Source organism: Vulpes lagopus, chromosome 3, assembly GCF_018345385.1.
Source record: "Vulpes lagopus strain Blue_001 chromosome 3, ASM1834538v1, whole genome shotgun sequence".
Taxonomy (NCBI): Eukaryota; Metazoa; Chordata; class Mammalia; order Carnivora; family Canidae; genus Vulpes; species Vulpes lagopus.
In genome coordinates this window covers 98,646,096-98,666,374 of record NC_054826.1, presented here as the reverse complement: position 1 = coordinate 98,666,374, position 20,279 = coordinate 98,646,096, and the positions used below count along the sequence as shown (strand labels likewise).

The 20,279-nt window shown below is 43.4% G+C and overlaps 1 protein-coding gene across 12 annotated transcripts in view; it reads left to right on the top strand.

Moving 5' to 3' along the window:
* The window catches only part of LOC121486689 (transformation/transcription domain associated protein), a 117,268-nt gene that overhangs the window by 72,803 nt on the left and 24,186 nt on the right, over positions 1 to 20,279 (top strand). For 9 of the 12 annotated variants that reach the window (XM_041747817.1, XM_041747825.1, XM_041747820.1 and 6 more), the window contains 11 exons: positions 1,567 to 1,746; positions 4,096 to 4,242; positions 7,057 to 7,176; positions 7,562 to 7,849; positions 8,002 to 8,139; positions 8,770 to 8,882; positions 9,343 to 9,478; positions 12,834 to 13,025; positions 15,739 to 15,967; positions 16,604 to 16,869; positions 17,480 to 17,580. In XM_041747817.1, coding sequence (XP_041603751.1) covers positions 1,567 to 1,746; positions 4,096 to 4,242; positions 7,057 to 7,176; positions 7,562 to 7,849; positions 8,002 to 8,139; positions 8,770 to 8,882; positions 9,343 to 9,478; positions 12,834 to 13,025; positions 15,739 to 15,967; positions 16,604 to 16,869; positions 17,480 to 17,580 — 1,910 coding nt within the window. The remainder of the gene's footprint in view (positions 1 to 1,566; positions 1,747 to 4,095; positions 4,243 to 7,056; positions 7,177 to 7,561; positions 7,850 to 8,001; positions 8,140 to 8,769; positions 8,883 to 9,342; positions 9,479 to 12,833; positions 13,026 to 15,738; positions 15,968 to 16,603; positions 16,870 to 17,479; positions 17,581 to 20,279) is intronic. The other 3 variants (XM_041747826.1, XM_041747822.1, XM_041747827.1) reach the window with 1 other exon arrangement.

Here is a 20,279-nt window from a genome sequence, read left to right as displayed (position 1 = left end):
GTGTGTTACTGAAATCCGCTTTCATTGGCTTAGTTACCTGCCTACTGCACTAGGCAACCTAGTTTCCCATAGGTTATCAATGCTATGTGGATGATTCTAATCTGCTGGTGTGGAAGGGGTGAAACCCAAAGGTCACCACGTTACTTTGTCCAATGAGACCGAAGATAGCGAAGTTCTTTTCAGGGGAAGAAGGGCCTTGTGTACTGGGTGTCAGGGAGAGCTCATTGACATGTCTGTGTTGGTACTGCACGTGCATTTCATAATGGCATGTGTTTGGAACTTGGCTAATGGCCACACGGGCAGAGTTCCTGATTTGTTCATCTTTCATTCGAGAGACTTGGTTGCTGTTAGGTGCCAGGCCCTGGGTTGGGTACATCTTTCATACAAAGATGAAAACAACCTTAACCTGTGGTAGGTACACTGGAATTGATGGCGAAAGGACAGGTTATAGGGCACAAGCTGGGGATCTGCCAATCCTTCCCCCCATTTGTCCTCTCTGGTCTGTCACCAAGTGTTACCAGTTCAGGGCCACCTGCCTCTCAGCCTTTCTTCTCCTTCCTCCCTTGTGTGGCCACCATCATTGCTCACAAAGATGACAAGAACAGTGTGCTCACTGTCAACACTTTCCTCCTACCCACCACAGTTTTGCTGTTGTGACAGAATTGTCCTAAATAAAGGAGATTGTGTCACTTCTTGCCCCCGAGTGACCAGACCGTTGCCTCTCCCTCCAGCCCTGTGTTGACCTCCATCCTGCTGGCCTCTTGTGTTCTCACACAGGCAACATTCTTAACACCAGGCTAGAGCAGGGTCCTTATTTTTCTTTTAGTCTCCCCATCTCATGAACATGTTATCACAGTGAGTATGTATGTGCCTTTTTGTTTGGGTTTGGTTTTGGGAATTTTTTGTTTGTTTTGTTTTTTAGTATGTGTCTGTAATGTGTTGAAATGGGTCTTATCCTTCCTCTGACACTTCGGGTCCACCGGAGCCTCACAGCACCAAGTGGGTACTCAAGGAATATTTGCCTCCAAAATGCAAGAGTGACTTAGTTGAGGGGCAGTGGCCAAGTGGTGAAGCATACTGGGATGTGGGGACTCATCAGGGAAGTGTTAGGTGTGAGTGTGGAGTGTCACGTTACAGAGAGTTTGTGAGCCACACTGAGGAGCTTGTACTGTCCCCTCAAGGCCGTGGGAAGCCACCAGGGGACACAGGAAGAAGAACACTCAGGTCAGGTTTGTGTAAAGAGACAGGTTTGAGAAGAGGAAGTCGATGAGTTAGGAACTTAGTCCATTCACAAGTTGAAGGCAGGTGGAAGCTCATCTGGTGGGGGAGAAAGGTAATGAATTTATGCTTAAACATGGAGTCAGAGGTCCTGAATGAGTGGTGTCTGGAAGAGAGGTTCAGACTCTCCGTCTAAGCTGAGGAGAAGCAAACAGCAGAGTTGTGAGCCCAGGAGTCCTCAGCAGGTGCACTCCAGTCAAGAGGACTAGGTCTTAACCGTGGGTCCCTGCACCCCAAATGCTGGACAAATGTCCTAGGTTTGTCTGCTTTTTCATAAACTCTCTTCAGCTGCTTCTGGCAGTGTGTGAGAAGAGCACTCCCATTGGTACCAGCTGCCAAGGAGCTATGCTTCCATCCATCACCAACGTCATCAACCTGGCCGATAGCCACGACCGCGCAGCCTTCGCCATGGTCACACATGTCAAGCAGGAGCCTCGGGAGCGAGAGAACAGCGAGTCCAAAGAGGAGGTAATGCTCCAGATTGCATAGTGCCGCCTCCTCACAGCAATGTTTCTGTTTCCATCGATGAATTTTATATCAGCCTTAGATTTTGGGGAGGTGGGACGGCAAGATTCGCATATTTAAAACCTCTCTCTACCTCAGAGTTCAGAATATGGTACTTGTGTTCAATTAGATTTTTCTTTTTTATTGAGGTACAGTTGACATGAATTACATTAGATTCAGGTGTCCAACAGGATTCAGTATTAACTTGTATATGTTACTGAACAGTCACTACAGTAAGTCTAGTTAACATCTGTCACCACACAGTTACAAAAAAATATTTTTTTATAATGAGAACTTTTACTGTTTACTCTCTTAGCAACTTTCAAGTATCCAGTACAGTATTGTTAACTGTAGTCACCATGCTGTGCATGACATCCCCAGGACTTACTTTATAACTGGAAGTTTGTACCGTTTGACCACCTTGACCCATTTTGCTCATTCCTGATCTCCCTGCCTCTGACAAGCACCAATCTGCTCTTTATGAGATTGTGTGTGTGTATAAGATTCCACATATGAGTGAGATCATATGGTATTTGACTTATTTCACTTAGCAAAATGTCCTCAAGATCCATTCATGTTGTTGTAAATGGCAAGATTTAATTTTTTTTTTTTTTATGGCTAAAGAATACTGCATCATATGTATATACACACCATGCCTTCGTTATCCATTCTTCTGTTGATGGAGACTTGGGTTGAATTGATAAGCATCTCGTAATGCCATTTAATTTTGAGATAGGTCACTTTATCATGAGCTAGTGCTGCTTAGTATAGGATATCCTAGTGTTTGGTGATTTTTCTCTCCAAGTGAAAGGTAGCGCATGTTGTGTTAGCACTACTCTCGGGAGGAATACCCACCATGGCTCCAGGGGGTTCCAGCCAACAGCTTGCTGTGAACCTCCTGAATCTCCATCTCATCCTGGCAGGGGCAGCCCTGGAGCCGAGACCTGGCCATTATGTCTTAATGGCCCTTAACACTCCAAGAGGAATGGCTCCCAGCATAGAAATTTAAATTGTGTCTCCTTTAGGTTGTTGGTTGTCAGAAGCTATCTCTCCTTGGAGTGTTGGGTTTTAGAAGTAGTCATCCATGGGTCCCCAAGTGGCCCAGTTGGTTGAGCATCTGACTCTTGCTTTCGGCTCAGGTCTCAGCTCAGGTCACAATCTCAAGGTGGTAAGACTGGCCAGCATCAGGCCCCACACTCAGCAGGGAGTCTGCTTCCCCTTCTCCCTCTGTGAGCCTCTCCCCTTGCTCACACAAGTACCCACACATTCTCTCTCTAAGAAATAAAATCTTAAAAAAAAAAAAAAAAAAAAAAGGCAGCTGCAGCCAGTATTAAAGGAGGAGGCACCTTCTTTGCTTTAAAAGGGATAGCTTAAGGGCAGCCCCGGTGGCTCAGCAGTTTAGCGCAGCCTTTAGTCCAGGTCTCGATCCTGGAGACTCAGGATCGAGTCCCACATCAGGCTCCCTGCATGGAGCCTGCTTTGCCCTCTGCCTGTGTCTGTGCCTCTCTCTCTTTCTCTCTCTTTCTGTGTGTCTCTCATGAGTAAATAAATAAAATCTTTAGAAAAAAAAAGGATAGCTTGATCCCTCTTCTACATGTAGGATATCTACTCCTTAACAAATGAGAATTTAAAATTTTCTTCTCTCTTGCTAAACACTAGATCATTTAGTGATATGATCTTTTCCTTCTGTAATTCTGTGTGAACTAAATTACCTACTTTGAAGTTATTCTTCTGCCTTTTCAAGGATAACTTGAAATGGGGATAACTTGATTTGGAGGCTGGTTTGATGACTAGATTTTGGCTGTGACTTCTCAGAAGCTTCAGACAGAAATAAGATTTATTCCTTTTGGAAATAAGTCCTATAAAACATTGTGCCAACAGATTCTGCACAGTGACTCTGACAATATTCTTAATCTGAATGAGGAAGACAACAATTGCATTGTGAGGATATGACGGGCTGTAATTCTTTTAGTGCCTTATATTTATCATTTTTACTGTTTAAAGTTTATACTTTATTTTTCGTTTTACTTAACCCAATCTAAATAAGAGAGCAAAACAGTGACCTTTCCATAGTGTTGTTTTGGCTTTTTTCCTTCTCCCCTTTAGTGTTACATAAAAAAAGAGAGGTCTGATCTAGTTAATCTGCTTGTTATTTTAGAACTTAAGATTATTTAAATAATTATAAATTTCCAGGAACCTGACTAAAATTTTACTTGCCAAAAATGTAACAAGAAGCTTGTAAGAGTCCTGTTTGTTTTGTTTTCTTCAACCATTTGATCTTTTGGTTTTACCTATTTGTGTTTTGTTTTGTAGGATGTAGAGATTGATATTGAGCTGGCTCCTGGTGACCAGACCAGCACACCCAAAACCAAAGAACTTTCTGAAAAGGACATTGGGAACCAGCTGCACATGTTAACCAATAGACACGACAAGTTCCTTGATACTCTCCGGGAAGTGAAGGTCTGTGTGCAAGTTCAGAGGGAGGGTGGTTCTTTTTCCCCCACTAAATATATTGAATCCTAAAGTAGGATTATACCACAGTGATGTAAAACTGTCTTCTACAAGTTATAGGTAGCTTTCTTTCCTTTCTCAATTGACGCCATCATAGTTCCATGAGACTCTAAAGTGGATATTCCCTGTAAAGATTTGAGAAACAAGTCTCAAATCTTTATAGCATCTTGTGGGAGAAAATAAGAAAAAGAAGTTAATTTTTCCACTGCTACCCTTTGAAAGAAATGGCAAAATTGTTTACTAAATATATGATGAAAAATACATGATTATTTTTCAAGTGCAGTAAAAGGGAAGAAATGAGAATAGGTTAACATGGTAAACAAAGTCTATGTCACTGTGCAAAGAGAGGTCCTCCAAGTATATCTAAACTCTCGCTTCCACAAACTCTTGGGTTAATTGTTAGGTGTAATCATTTCTAGTTAAAGATTAAGAGAATCCAGGGGCACCTGGTGGGTGGGTTCAGTTGCTTAAGTATCTGCCTCCGGCTCAGGTCCTGATCTCAAGGTCCTGGGATGGAGCCCCATAATTGGGCTCCCTGCTCAGCAGAAGTCCGAATCTCCCTCTCCTTCTGCTCCTTCCCCACTCATGCATGCACACACTCTCTCTTAAATAAATAAAAATCTTTAAACAAAAAAAACTAGGAGAATTAGTTAAGGTTCCATATGTCAAGTTCGTTTTGAGGAGTATTACAAAGAAACAGTGATGATTCTGTTCATATCATGAGCCTAGGTGAAAAAAAATTAGAAACTACTTCTCACAAATAGTTTCAACATGTAATTTCTCTGGTAACCTACCCTGATTTTGTGTATTAAATCAACCTTTAAGCTTTTATATCTGAGTAATTATTTATGTGTTGATAAACATATAACACTTGGTCTTCTGGTGCATGGGACAGAAATCAGCATCCTTAACGTGTAGATGGAAGGTTCTCTCATTTACAGCCTGAAGACTTTACCAGGCCCCTGTCCCTCTTGTCATCACTGTCAGGAGGAGGGATGGAGGATCTATGCCCCCAAACCTAAAGGCCTTTCTTGGCTAACAGTCATCACAATAAGTCCCCATGTAGATATTGACTTACTGGTTGCTTTGGCATGAGTGTAACGATCAGCTCGTTGTAGAAATCCGAGTACATTTTAGCAATACTGAATAACTGAATGAAATAGACAAGAGGAGCCAGCCCTCATGGAGCCATTGTTGTAGTAGGGAAAGTAATAAAAAGAAAGAAAGTAAGTCAGTATGTACTGTGTCAGGTGATGAGTGCTACAGAGAAAAAGCAGCCAGGTGGCTTAGGGAGTCAGAGGGAATGGTGTTCATGTTACTATATCATGTGTTTATAGAAGTCATTTTTTTTTAGAGCAAAGTAGGGTTCTAAATCACTGCATTTTTGTAAGTCAGTTTAGCCCTGACATTTTCATTCTCGAAGCTCCTTGACCTGTGAAGTGGTCAGGGGCCAGTTGGCACTTCCAGGCTGTTTGTTTCTAAGTCTAGAGGGACTAAGAAGCATCCAGACAGGTCCTTCACGAAACCAGGCACACTTGCTCTCTTTTCTGCTGTGGGCATCTTGTCCCAGAATTGACCATTTTATTCCTTGGGACATCTGTGGAAGCCAGTGTCCCCTCCCTAATCTCCCTGATATTGTAGGGCCACCATGGCATGCACACACGTATTTACCTCTCTCTATGGGATTGTGTGAACGAGAACAAGCCAGGAACCTATAGAATCCCCCATCTGCCCTCAAGACAAGCGTCTTTATTGGCAGGTCTGTGATCATGTGTGGCCCTTTAGTGCTTTGGCCTCTGCTAAATTGACCTGGAGCCAGGAGGCAGCTGACATAGTAGCCAAGGAGGAGGGAGCACCCATGTGAGGTCATCCAGGCTCATTTTATCATGGTCTTCCTCATGGGGTGGTCTGTTACCAGCAAGGAGCATTCTTTACTTAAATGTCTTCACTCATTTTCTTTGAAGTATTACATCTTTGCTTTCTGCATTTTTGGTAGATATGAATATGGGAGTGATTTTCTTTCTTGGATTTGCTGTTGAAGTAAGGATAGCATAATTATGACCCCCCATCACTGGAGCCCTGTCTCTGTGAGGAGGTGGGCTCCACTGGCCCAGGAGGCTTCAAGCCAGCTGCAAACCTGCCTGTTTATAGGAAGTATTGGCAGCTAATTCAGACTTCCAGAAACAGCAAAGCTGTGGACAAAGCCAGAGGCATCTGTGGATTTGGTTTAGTTTTTGGGCCCTGAGTTTCCTACCCTGACCCCTCTTGCAGTGCAGGGCAGGCATCCTGTTCCAGGCCAGGCTGCTCACTGTCCACTCTTGCCCATGGTCAGCTGCACAGACTCTTGAGTTCTCTCAGTCCCTGATTTGTTCTTCACAGTTGTAGTTTTTGGCCAGTGACTTACCTCCTATGCATGTGCTCCTCCTCTTTTCTCTTTCACATTTCCAGTGGCCTCTGCTTTGGTGGCATCTCTGTGCCTCTCGTTTGCACATCTGCACCAGCCTTGCATTTGCCCTTCTCAGATACTTGAAAGGTAAAAAAAAAAAAAAAAAAAAAGTAGGCATATCACTAGCTGCTAAGCACACACCATGGGTTCCTAATGCTCAGAATCTGTGTTTTTGCTCTGACATGAGACATTACACTTGCTCAATCTGTGAACGTTTGAAAGTGGAGGAATGTCTGATAAAGCATGAGACAATAGTGTCCTGAGCGTGGACATATGAAGCACCCGCATGGCCACATGAATCTTTGTTGTTTCTGTAGACGGGAGCACTGCTCAGCGCTTTTGTCCAGCTGTGTCACATTTCAACAACACTGGCAGAAAAGACATGGGTCCAGCTTTTTCCCAGATTGTGGAAGATTCTGTCTGACAGACAGCAACACGTGAGTATATATTTTAAATCCTGTTTCAGGGGGTACCTGGGTGGGTCAGTAGTTGAGCATATTTGCCTTTGATTCAGGCCGTGGGATCGAGTCCCACATTGGGCTTCCCGCAGGAAGTCTGCGTCTCCCTCTGCATATGTCTCTGCGTCTCTCTCTATATAAGTCTTTCATAAATAAATAAATAAAATCTTTAAAACTAAAAATAAATAAACCCCGTTTTGGAAAATGTAGTTTTAGGTTTTGATAAATATTGTGAAAGAAAGGACTCTAAGCTTCACAGGACAAGGAAACTGCTCACTGTAATCTAATAAGTGAATTCTCCAAAATCCTGTCAGATGCTACATAAGAGAGTGAAGACTTCAGTTGCCATGCTCTTTGGTTTCAGGCTCTGGCCGGTGAGATTAGCCCGTTCTTGTGTAGTGGCAGCCATCAGGTGCAACGTGATTGTCAGCCCAGCGCGTTGAACTGCTTTGTGGAGGCCATGTCCCAGTGTGTGCCCCCGATCCCCATCAGACCCTGCGTTCTGAAGTACTTGGGGAAGACGCACAACCTTTGGTTCCGCTCCACGTTAATGCTAGAGCACCAGGCTTTTGAGAAAGGTCTGAGTCTTCAGATTAAGCCAAAACAAACAACGGAATTTTATGAGCAGGAGAGCATAACACCACCACAGCAGGTGAGCCCCGCCTCTCTGTCGTCTTGGCCGGTGACCTCCCCATTCTAGTAAACCTCTCCCCAGGGATTTTAAGTTACAGCACAGTGAAGTTGCTTTATTGGGAAGAAAATGTTTTTGTCACAAGCTCTTAAGAAACAATGCTCTGTTTTCAGGAGATACTGGACTCCCTTGCTGAACTGTACTCCTTGTTACAAGAGGAAGATATGTGGGCTGGGCTGTGGCAGAAGCGCTGCAAGTACTCTGAGACTGCGACTGCCATTGCGTACGAGCAGCACGGGTTCTTTGAGCAGGTAGACACCAGAGGCCCATCCCCTGGTCAGGCCGTGGACTTGAGGAGAAGTCGTTTCTAACGTTCTCAAGTCAGGGTTCATACTAGATAAATTCACTGGTTTATTTCAAGCGTTTATCTTAAATATAAAGACCCTTTGATTGGAGTCTCCGTTTAAGAGAAACCTACGTGTAGGACGTGAACATTTTTGAAACTCAGTCCTGAACCTTTTAACATTAGATGCTAAATGTGGATGCATTTTATCTGCAGTCAGTGGTCCTGTTGGAAATGGCAGGTAGATTGTAGTTAGTGTTTAAACTTTAATCCTCACGTTTGTCCTTCATTGAAGTGTGGCCACCATCCCAGGATATGGGTCTCAGTCCCATGGTAGGGGTACTGAGCCACAGAAACACCAGAAGCACAGGCATGAGCTGTGGCTTCTGCTGTCCTTGCTGAAGGACAGAGAGATGTGCCCCGGGGCGCGGCAGTCTCTGTTGGCTCCATCTGTCCTGTGGGGGATTATGTGGTGCCTCTGTTCCCTGCATGTGCAGAGCCTCAGGTGGCAGTGATCTTATAGAGAACCATGTAGGCTGCCCCCAGACCAGAGTTCCAGCTTGCCCTAAGTAATTGAAAGCATTATTAACTTCCTCAGGCACAAGAATCTTACGAAAAGGCGATGGACAAAGCCAAGAAGGAGCATGAGAGGAGTAATGCATCCCCTGCTATTTTTCCAGAATACCAGCTGTGGGAGGACCACTGGATTCGGTAGGCCCAAGTGCTTGACATACCCAGGAGTCTGTTAAGGAAACTGGTAGAAGAAAAGTCTCTGAAATGTTCTAGTAATGAGTGCTGTTAAAGGGGAGCTTTGCTATTTTCTTTATGGCCTTAGAAGGAAAAGAATAATCTCAGAACAGCATTAAATATGTGACTAATTAAAAGCAACCATTGGAGAAACAACAAACGATCTCTGCCTCCCCACAAGCTCTGGTACTTTGGACTTTGCTGTGTGGTGGGCGGCTCTAGGTGTTCCAGGGGGTCAGTGTATTTCAGAGAGCTGGGAGCTCACTGCAGTGGGCACCTTGCAAGCCCACCCTTTGCCCTGTAGGGGGAATTTTTTTTTTTTTCCCCTGCAGAATGGCAGTAAACAATTTAAAATCTTACACTTTACCCTCTCTGAATCTGTGTGTTGGTAATTGAACTTGCTCTTGAATCCCTGGTCTTCCAGGTGCTCTAAGGAGCTGAACCAATGGGAAGCCTTGACGGAATACGGCCAGTCCAAAGGTCACATAAACCCTTACCTGGTCCTGGAGTGTGCTTGGCGGGTGTCCAACTGGACAGCCATGAAGGAGGCATTGGTGCAGGTGAGACACCCTCCCAACCACCAGGTGCCCCTCCCAGAGTCAGATGATGATCTCTGCAGCTGTGTGTGGTCCTTTCATGAAGCCGTGGATCTCTAGCGAGTTCTCATCACTTAGAACAAGCTGGGCAGTTTGGCAGGTGAAAGATAGCTCTTGGGAAACAAGCGTTATTTTTGGTTCTCTCTTAACACTTCCCAGATTTGTGCAATTTGGGAGTTAGATTAAGCATTCGTTTGTTGTGGTGGAACTGGTGCAAGAGTGCTGCTAGAGGTGAGCACAGCAAGGGTGAATCATGCACCGGGCCTGGTAGATTAGTAGCTGCTGTCGGCAGGTATCTGCTGAATGAAGCATTGTTGTGTTGAGAACATGTTCTGTGGTGGAAGTTAAGTATAAGTGAAGCTAAGTCATGAATTTGAGTTCCACAGTTTTTAAATTAACTTCCATCCAGAGGAATTCGGTGCACAGCGGGAGAGTGAGCCCAAAAGCCCTGTTCTCTTTTTCCCACCAGGGGGAATCCAAAAGCCACAGTCTTGGACGGCACAGCTCTGTGTCATCTGAGCCCCCTGAAAGGTTATGATTTTTGCCTTAGACAGTCTTCAGAGGCAGCCATTACTGTTGCTCTTTATCGTTTCCTGTATCTGGGCCCTTCCCTCATATTCTCCCTCAGCCCCTTTCCCTGCTTCTGCTCCTCATCTTTCTACCTTTTCCATGTGGTATTCATGGTTGGAGTGGAGGTGAAGAAAGTGTGTCATCCTGTTCTCACCTGCCCTTTTACCCAGCAGGACTTGTTTGTTCCCTTCTCATAATATGGAGTTCCCTTCTCGTAAAACACATCCTGAGATTATAGTTACTGTCTTTGAAATGATGAACCTGACATTTTAACCTGACATTTTAACCAATCTCATGGCTACCATGTTTATGTCATTACTGATGTCACTTTTTAACAAACATGGAACATGTAAAAGATGGTAGAACTGAGAAAGTGAACCACAGGGGGTGGAGATAGCTCAAGGCTTGGGTCTGGGATCTGGAAACTGCTCATTTGATGCAGGGAGTTTATGCCAGAGATAACCAATCACATCAGTAAAATGTAGATCTTGTTTGTAACAAAATGCATTTATAATGGATTGTTATTTCTTTGCTCTGATAAAGGTTCTGCTGAGTAAATATTTATAGCTCACTCTGGCATTTCCTTTCTTCTCCCTTTCCAGAGTTTCACTTAGCTGGATTCATGTAGTGTCATGCTGTCTGTAGGGCTGAGAAATGACTTTTTTCTTTCAGAAACCCTTAATTTTCTAAAAATTGTAAGGCTTTTACTGATTAGAAAAAGCTCAAAGTATATGAATAAACATTCTGGGTAGTCTATAGTAAATTCAGATAGTCTTGGTCCAAATAGATGGTCCAAAATTATGTACTTGTTTACTGATATGTTAAGGAAAACCCCCCTCAGGTTACTTCTGATTTTGTTCTGTGCATTATGATTTCAGGACTGCTTAAAGAAGTATGGTTGTTTCTAGGTTTGATTTAATCGATGGAGGGTAGCTTGTTTTGGGGGGTTAGAAAATAGGAGATGCCTTTGTTCTTAGTGTTATAGAAGACAGATGTGATTGACAGAAGCCCATCTTGAATAGTATTTAAGCCCAGAAAGTGTGAGATTGGTATGATTTTAGAGGATCACGTTGGAAGCAGATGTTTTGACAAGTTTGTCTTCGTAAATTTCTTCATTGTTGGATTATTGAGATAGAAGAGAGGCCATGAGTGTGAAAGTCCTTTAAAGAAGTAAGATGTAAAAATAAAAAAAATAAAAAAATAAAGAAGTAAGATGTCAAAAAAATAAGCCAAAGAGTTACATAAATGCAGGATGGCACCATCATCGTCATTACACTTAATATAATTCAGGCAGATAGTATTTTGGCACTAAAATGTGTGTTTTGTTTTTTTTTTAATTTTTTTTTAACTTTTATTTATTTATGATAGTCACAGAGAGAGAGAGAGAGAGGCAGAGACACAGGCAGAGGGAGAAGCAGGCTCCATGCACCGGGAGCCCGATGTGGGATTCGATCCCGGGTCTCCAGGATCGCGCCCTGGGCCAAAGGCAGGCGCCAAACCGCTGCGCCACCCAGGGATCCCCTGTGTGTTATTTTTTATCATTACCGAAAGCTGCTTCAGAACGAATGTTACGTTGATTTTGTGACAGCAAATTCTACAAAATACCTTCAACAGATATATCCTTTGTTCTTACACACAGAGATTATTTTTGAAAAGACCTTCATTTTTTTTTTAAGACCTTCATTTTTTATCACTTACGTTTATAAATAACTGTTAGAGATTGATAAGCTGAGATGAGTTCTAGTGCTTTAAATTTTTTTTTTAAATAAGCAATGTTTTCACATTTATTTTTTCTTTTCACATTTAAATACCCAAGTATCTTTTTTTTTTTTTTTTTTAAGATTTTATTTATTCATGAGAGAGGCAGAGACATAGACAGAGGGAGAAACAGGTCCATGCAGGAGGCCCGATGCCAGACTCGATCCTGGGGCTCTGGGATCATGCCCTGCACCAAAAGCAGATGCTCAACTGCTGAGCCACCCAGGCATCCCATCTAGTGCTTTCTTTAAAAGGTTAGGCAAACAGCTTGCAAGGGCAGAAGTGGTGAGCACATGGAACCTTTATGGGCTCTGAGCCAGGTGGGGGTGGGGGCAGGGTCAGAACCAGGGAGAGGAAATGTGACAGCTCTGGGCTCTCCTTCATGATAGAACTGACAACCAAGATGTGAAAACTCTGGGGGAGATTTTTTTTTTTTTTTTGGTGCGGGGGAGATTTTATAGTAGGTAACAGAGTGTGGCTTTTGAATGACAGTCCAATTTATGAATGTTCTCTTCTTATCAATCGGAATTGTTGCCTTTTGCTTTATTGTAATGTGGAACAAATTGGATTGATGTCCTAGGATAACAGTATGAATTGGAAACAATTCCAAATTGTATTTATCAGAGTGGAGATAAACATATGTTTAATACTTTGGAAATTTACTGACTGACTTTGTAGCCAAGTGGTGATTGTTAATCTGGCCTGTCACAACAGGGTTGATTGGTTTCTCTCTTTTCTGGAACTGCTGATGACTTAAGGCAAAGAACCTATAGAGATTGGCTACTCACTAGTATTTGGAAAAGGAAAGTATTCAGAAAAATGCAGTCTAAATGCATGACTTCTCTAAAGAAAGTAAGCATTTATTCATAGCTTAATTTCTGTCTATTGCCTTGCATAATTGGCTATAAAAAAAATTGGCTTGCATTTTTGACCCTTCATATTGAGAGGAAAATTGCCCATTGCTTCCCATGTGATGTTCTTTAACCACCAGGTGGAAGTAAGTTGTCCCAAAGAGATGGCTTGGAAAGTCAACATGTACCGTGGATACCTGGCTATTTGCCACCCTGAGGAGCAGCAGCTCAGCTTCATCGAGCGCCTGGTGGAAATGGCAAGCAGTTTGGCCATCCGTGAGTGGCGGCGGCTGCCCCATGTGGTGTCCCACGTGCATACGCCTCTTCTCCAGGTGGGTGAGGCACGCTTACCCAGGAGTCTTGTGGGCCTGTCGCAGCCCACCTCCTGCCCAGGCGTAGGTCCATAAACCAAGCTGGACAGCAGGAAGGAAAATCCTTCCATTCATCTTGTCCTCTCTCATTTAAACTCGTTCTCAGTAAAAGAAAGGCCAGGGTCAAAATATAGAGAAATAAAATGTTGCGTCTCATTTTTAGAGCTTCCATGGGATGTAAATGACAGAGGACATTTAAGAAGTGATTTTGATGATTCTCATTTTTGCTCTAAGCATTTTCTTTAATGCCCATTATACCCCATCAGTGTGATGTCACTGTGCAACATGAGACTGCAGAGTGCCGGTTGCATAGCCTGCGCCTTAGCCTCTTCCTTGCTGGATCATCTGCACTGTTTCTGATGGTTCATTCCAGCCACACAGGTCACCTTCACTTGCCAGGCTCTGACACAGTCTCTCCTACAGCCCCTCGCACACAGTGCTCCTCTGCACAGATTGTACTTTTCCCACCTCTCTGCCTGACCTTGAGGATCCATATAAGCAGGAAGTGAAGGCTAAGACATAACTGAAAATTGCCCAGCTGAGTGTTGAATGCAGGCCACAGCAGGCACACGGCCCCTTAGCAAATGCTGAGCAACTTGGTGGTTCTGGTCGTTTACTGACATCTCTGGCTCCCTGGCTGGCCACTAAGCCAACCGAGCATAGACTTAAGTGGTTGCGTTCTACATACAATAGAGCCTTGATAGAGTAGCGTACCAGCATACTTAGTGGGGGTCCCAGAGAAAGTGGAGCCAGAAGAGGGGCCAGAAGGAGTATTGGAAGAAATTATGCCTGAAAACTGCCCAAATTTGATAAAGAAACCAATTTTATTTATAAAGGAGATACACAAATGAGCTTATATGCGCGGGAAAAATTGCTCATCATTAGTCCTTAGGGAAATGCAAATTAAAACCACAGTGAGATATCTCCTATCCCCTACACTGCTGGAATAAAGACGATAATGAGAGTTGGTAAGGATGTGGAGAAATTGGAACTGATGGGATTGTAAAATAGACTGGAAATATTCTGACAGTTCCTTAAAATACTAAGTACGGAATTCCTGTAGGATAGCAGTTTTGATCCTAGAGAAATTAAAACATGACCATACAAACACTTGTCCATTGGTGTTCATGGCAGCAATATCCAATAATGGCCAAAATGTGGAAACTGCCCAGATGGCCACCACCTGTTGAATCAATAAACAGTGGCAGATCCAGGCAGCAGACTGGCATTCGGCAAAGGCCCATTGCAGCAAGGGTGAGCCTTAGCAACACACTGAGTGGAGAAGTGGGCACAGAGGGATGCTTGCTTGCTGTATTGCATCTGTGAGGAGTGTCAAGGATGGGGAAATGTGCTGAAATGATGCAGATCCCACCCTGCGGCAGGAAGGAGGATGGGAAGAGGCTGCTGGCAGATCCAGGGCCACTTTTGGGAATAAGGTAGGCGTTCCCATGCGCAGATGAAGATTATATGACTTTGGGAACGTCCTAGAAACTACCGAATTGTACACTATAAAGGGAATTTCAGTGATGTTTTAATTGTATCTCAGTGAAGCTGTTGTAAAACAGATACTGCACTGTTGTGCTTTCAGTAAGCTCTTGGCAAGAGAAGTGTGCAGAAAACTGAAGGTAATGCACTGAACTCAAGGCACAGATGGAAAGTGGAGCTTCTTGCAGGCAGTGTCTGCAGTTAAGATCAGTCAGTAGGCCAGCAAGTACTAAATCTAGGTGCTGTGCTCAGGAGGTTCTAATAAGTTTAAAACCGAGATTCTGCTCTAGAAGAGTGTCCAGCTGGAAAGGGAGGACAGCCATAAGAGGCAAAATTTAAAATGAGGGAGACTGATTCGGTGCCATGCAGTAGGGTGGAGAGTGAACATGGGATTTAGTGAAGGGAGAGACCCCCGTGGGAGGGGAGTGGAACCTTATGGGTGGGTAGACTTGGGATGGACTCAAAGTTGTGGCCAGGGCATTTGGAGCCAGCAGCTCATCTGGGGTGTAAAGGGGACAGACTCGTGAGGGACGTGATAGAAAGCATATGTGCCAGCCCAAAGGGATCGCCCAAACCATGTTTTGAGATGCTTAGTATGGCCATGGGGTTTAAGTGTGGCTGGAGACCCTGAGGGCCGATGGACCAGACTATTCTGACCTGAGCCTTCAGTAGGAGAGCCTGGCTTAGTTGATGTCAAAGGGAATAATAAAGAGTTTGGGGAGCTACCCGTTAGTGAAGTGTGCTGCCTGCACCACTGTGCTCCTTCTCCTATCTCACAGTAGCCCCAGAGATGAGTTTTTTGTTGTTATTGCCTTTTCTTTTCTTTTTAAGATTTTATTCATTCATGAGAGACAGGCAGAGGTGAGAGAAGCAGGCTCCCTATAGGGAGCCTGATGCGGGACTCAATCCCTGGGATCACGACCTGAGCCAAGGGCAGACACTCAACCACTGAGCCACCCAGGTGCCCCACAGCTGAGCTTTTAAAAGTGGGATCACAAGAGCAGAGTTTAGGGTGAAGGTTAGACAAAAATGTGGATTTGCAGTATCTGGACAAGCTCGAGTGCTTCCTTCAGTATAAGTGAGTCGTGAAAGCTTTACAGTCACCAGATAGCTGATGGACTCTGGTTTATTTTCCTCATCTGTTTCTTACCCTGCTGCTCACTGTGGAATCCCTTCTGGTCCCATTCAGGCAGCCCAGCAAATCATTGAACTGCAAGAAGCCGCACAAATAAATGCTGGCTTACAGCCGACCAACCTGGGCAGGAACAACAGCCTGCATGACATGAAGACAGTGGTGAAGACGTGGAGGAACAGGCTGCCCATCGTGTCTGACGACTTGTCGCACTGGAGCAGCGTGTTCATGTGGAGGCAGCATCATTACCAGGGTAAACCCACCTGGTCCAGCATGCATTCATCATGTAATTTTCCAGACATCCCACTGTTCTGCTTTCATGTCTTGGTTTTGTTGTGGGTTTGGTTTTTTTTGTTCCTGTTTTTGTTTTTTGTTTTTTGTTTTTTCTTTCACCAGATGTTCTATTTTCTGGCAGGTTTGGTAGGTGGTGGTTGGTCTGGTGAGGGTAAAGGTGAGGGCAGTGAGAGACAAGGAGCTTCTCCCCACCTGCTAATGCTTCTCTGGTGAGAACAGTTGCCACTGGGAGTACAGACGGTGGGATCTGAGCTCCAGGGTGTGGCGCTCATGGTGGAGGCACCCCGAGGAGGAGCTGCTTGACAATGGCTTGTGGAGCCTTCTCCAGGTGTCCTGGTCCTCTCTGCTCCTCCCTTCAAGCTGTCAGGCACCTCTTCAGAGCCACCTTTCTGATTTAGTTAGCCACGATGCTAATGCTCAGCCATTAGGCAGTGCTGCTTAACCTCTTATTTTTATATAAAATATCTTCCTTGTATAAAACCCAAGGAAAAGCAATGAAGGTTTGTCACAGAGCTTCCCGTTTTCATAAGCCACATGTGCGTGTTTTTCATTTTTTATTCAAGCCTTATTGCGGAACACTTTGAGAAATGTTTGGCAGGGACTGATAGCTCTTTTCTTTGCTCTCTAGCTATTGTAACTGCCTATGAAAACAGTTCTCAGCATGACCCAAGTTCAAACAATGCCATGCTTGGGGTTCACGCATCTGCATCGGCGATCATCCAGTATGGGAAGATCGCCCGTAAACAAGGACTGGTCAACGTAGCTCTGGACATACTAAGTCGCATTCATACTATTCCAACCGTGCCTATCGTTGATTGCTTCCAGAAGATTCGACAGCAAGTCAAATGCTACCTCCAGCTGGCGGGAGTCATGGGGAAAAACGAGTGTATGCAGGTAGAGTGTCAACGGAAGCTGGTGCCTTCCCCCTCTGCTGAGGAGGTCTGGTGGAGCACAAGTACCCATATAGAAACTCCTGGTACAGAACGCAGGAAAGGAGGGTCAGAACTTTATATAAACACAGCATTATTAGCAGGAAACAGTCCCTTCACAACTAGAAAGGGAAAAGATACCACTTGAGTGTTTTTGTTTTTTGTTTTTTTTTTTTACCACTTGAGTGTTGAAGGTCCACTTTATGTCTCTGTTTCACCTTGTCCTTGGTTAATATATTTAAGGAGAGAAAATGAAAAACAGCAGGATTATGGGTGTAAAAGTAGGTTTTGATGATGTTGAGAGGAATATTAATGAAAACAGTGAAACGGACTTAGGCATACAAAGCTTTGGAAGAAAGTATCTTTAAGGTATCAGGATCGAATGTGGCATTTAGCAATTCCGTTAAAGTATGCTTGTCAGGCAAGAACTGTTCATGGTAGCAAGTTGGCTCTCAACTTAAGTTGTTTGTCGATGACCCTTAGGACTTACTACCTAGAGAAATATTTTAATGCTGTTTTAACATCACTGTCTAAAAATTTCAAGAGCTTTTTTCCTACTTTTTTTTTTTAAACAGGGTCTTGAAGTTATTGAATCCACAAACTTGAAATACTTTACAAAAGAGATGACAGCTGAATTTTACGCACTGAAGGGAATGTTCTTGGCTCAGATCAACAAGTATGTATGTTATACAGGAGGAGAAAAATTCATCAACTTAGTTATAACTTAGTGTCATTGTGAAGCTGCAGCTTAAAGTCTGTATGATTTAGTGATAGTTGTCAGAGGTGATTCTCCAGGTAGTCTGTCTCTGTGAAGATAGTAACTTAGAGCAGATTGATTAGCCAGTGTGATGTGTAGTACTTAAAGACACTTTTTAGAAATGAATTGCTTAAACACAGAACTGCTGAGAACATAAATACATTTCCCCATTTTCACAGCATGACATTTTGGACTAGAGTTGATTTGATTCCTTTTATGGAAACAGTTCTTATTTTAGAACGGGGTCAGTCAGCTCTGACCTGCAGGCCAAATTTGGCCAGCATCTGGTTTTTGTAAATGTTGTCTTGGAACACACCCATCCTCACTGATGTTGTCTATGGCTGCTTTCACACTATAGCCACAGAATGGAGTAGCTGTGACAAATTGTTTGGCCCACAAAGTGGAAATCCATTTAGTGTCTGGCCCATTACAGAAAAAGGTCCTAGAACCCTGCTTTAGAGAAATGAACATGAGATGAAATTTTGTTAAAAGGATACTGATGAAATATATTAAGATGCTGCTTATTGCCATATGTAGAGCTGTAAAGCCCACTTTTTACATTTCAATAAAAGGGGTTGCATTTTTAGCTTATTTTAAATAAGGAAGTGATTTTGTCAAGATAAAATTTTTTTTTAACATTTCAAATTCACGTGACCTAAAATACACCATTCAGAAGTGTACAGTTCAGTGGGTTTAGCACATTAATGGTGTTGTACAACCATCACCACCTGCTAATTCTAAAACATTTCCATTATCCTCAAAAGAAACCATATACCTGTTAGCAGTCACTCCCTGTTTTCTCCTTCCTTTGTACCCTGACATCCACTAATCTTTCTATCTCTGTGATGTTCTTATTCTGAACATTTTGTTTTGTTTTTTAAAGATTTTTTTATTCATGAGAAACACAGAGAAAGCGAGAGCGGCAGAGGGAGAAGTAGGCTCCATGCAGGGAGCCTGACTTGGGACTTGATCCTGGGTCTCCAGGATCAGGCCCCGGGCTGAAGGCGGTGCTAAACCGCTGAGCCACCCGGGTTGCCCTATTTTGAACATTTTGAATAAATGGAATCCTACAGCCTTTGGCCTTTTGTGCCTGGCTGCCTTCACTCAACATCATGTTTTCATGTGCTATAGCCCGTGTTAGTACTTCGTTCCTTTTTGTGGGTGAATAATACTCCACAGTGTGTCTATATGTTTTATTTATGCATTAACAATCAGCGAACATTTGGACTATTTCCACATGTGATTACTGTAAGGTGGCTGTGAGCGTTCACGTACAAGGTTTTGTGTGAGCGTTTGTTGTCACTTGCCTGGGGCATATGGGGGTGAATTTGCTTGGTCATGTGGTATTTCTTTATCTTTTTGAGAAACTGCAAGATGGTTTTCCAAGTGGCTGCACCATTTCACACTCCCACCAGCAGAGTTTTTGAGTTTCTAGCTTCTCCACATCTTTGCCAGCAGTTGTTGCTTCCCATTTTTCTGATTGTAGCTGTGCTCATGAGTATGAAGTGGTGCCTCACTGGTTTTGTCATTTTCCTGTTGATCGGTGATGTTGAGTGTTTTTTCTATGCCATTTGTTTGTCTTCTCGACAGAAACGTGTGTTCAGTTAACTTTGTCCATGACTAGGTTGGATTATTTGGCTTTTTATCACCCAGCTCTAATTCTGAGACATTTGGATGTGTCTCTGAGGTACACGGTTGTAGACATTTTCATGCTTTCTGGAGGCTGTGTTCTCACTTTCCTGATTATGCCCTTAATGCACAAAGCTTTTCATATTGAAGTTGAGTGTATCTGTTTTCTTGGGTTGCTCATACTTCTCATGTCTTTAGCTATGACACCATCACCTAACTTAAAATCACAAGATTTATTCCTATGAGTTCTTTGAAGAGTCTTAACAGGGTTAGCTCTTCAGTCAGGTCTTTAACCATTTTTAGTTAATTTTTATATGTGGCAGGAGATAGTGGTCCAAATACATTCTTTCACATGTGTATAATCTGTGTCCCAGCACCAGTTGTTGAAAAGACTTCTTTCCCATAGAAGGGCCTTGGCAGCCTTTTGGAAAGTTAGCCGACCAGAAAGGTAAAGGTTTGTTTCTGGACATTCATGTCTGTTCCATTAATGTATATCCATCCTTATGCTGGGGCCACACAGTGTTGCTTACTGTTGCTTTACAGTAAGATTTGGAATTGGGGAGCATTCTTCAACTTTATTCATTTCCAGGATGGTTTTGGCTGTTTGGAATCCCTAACATTTCCCTTTTTTTTTTTTTTTTTTTTTGTATATTTTTTTTATTGTACTTCGATTTGCCAATATATAGTATAACACTCAGTGCCCTCCTCAGTGCCCGTCACCCAGTCACCCCATCCCCCCGCCCACCTCCCCTTCCACCCCCTTGTTTGTTTCCCTGAGTTAGGAGTCTCTCGTGTTCTGTCAGCCTCTCTGATATTTCCCACTCATTTTCTCTCCTTTCCCCTATGATCCCTTTCACTATTTTTTATATTCCCTGTATGAGTGAAACCATGTGATGATTGTCCTTCTCTGATTGACTTACTTCACTCAGCATAATACCCTCCAGTTCCATCCACATTGAAGCAAATGGTGAGTATTTGTCCTTTCCCTG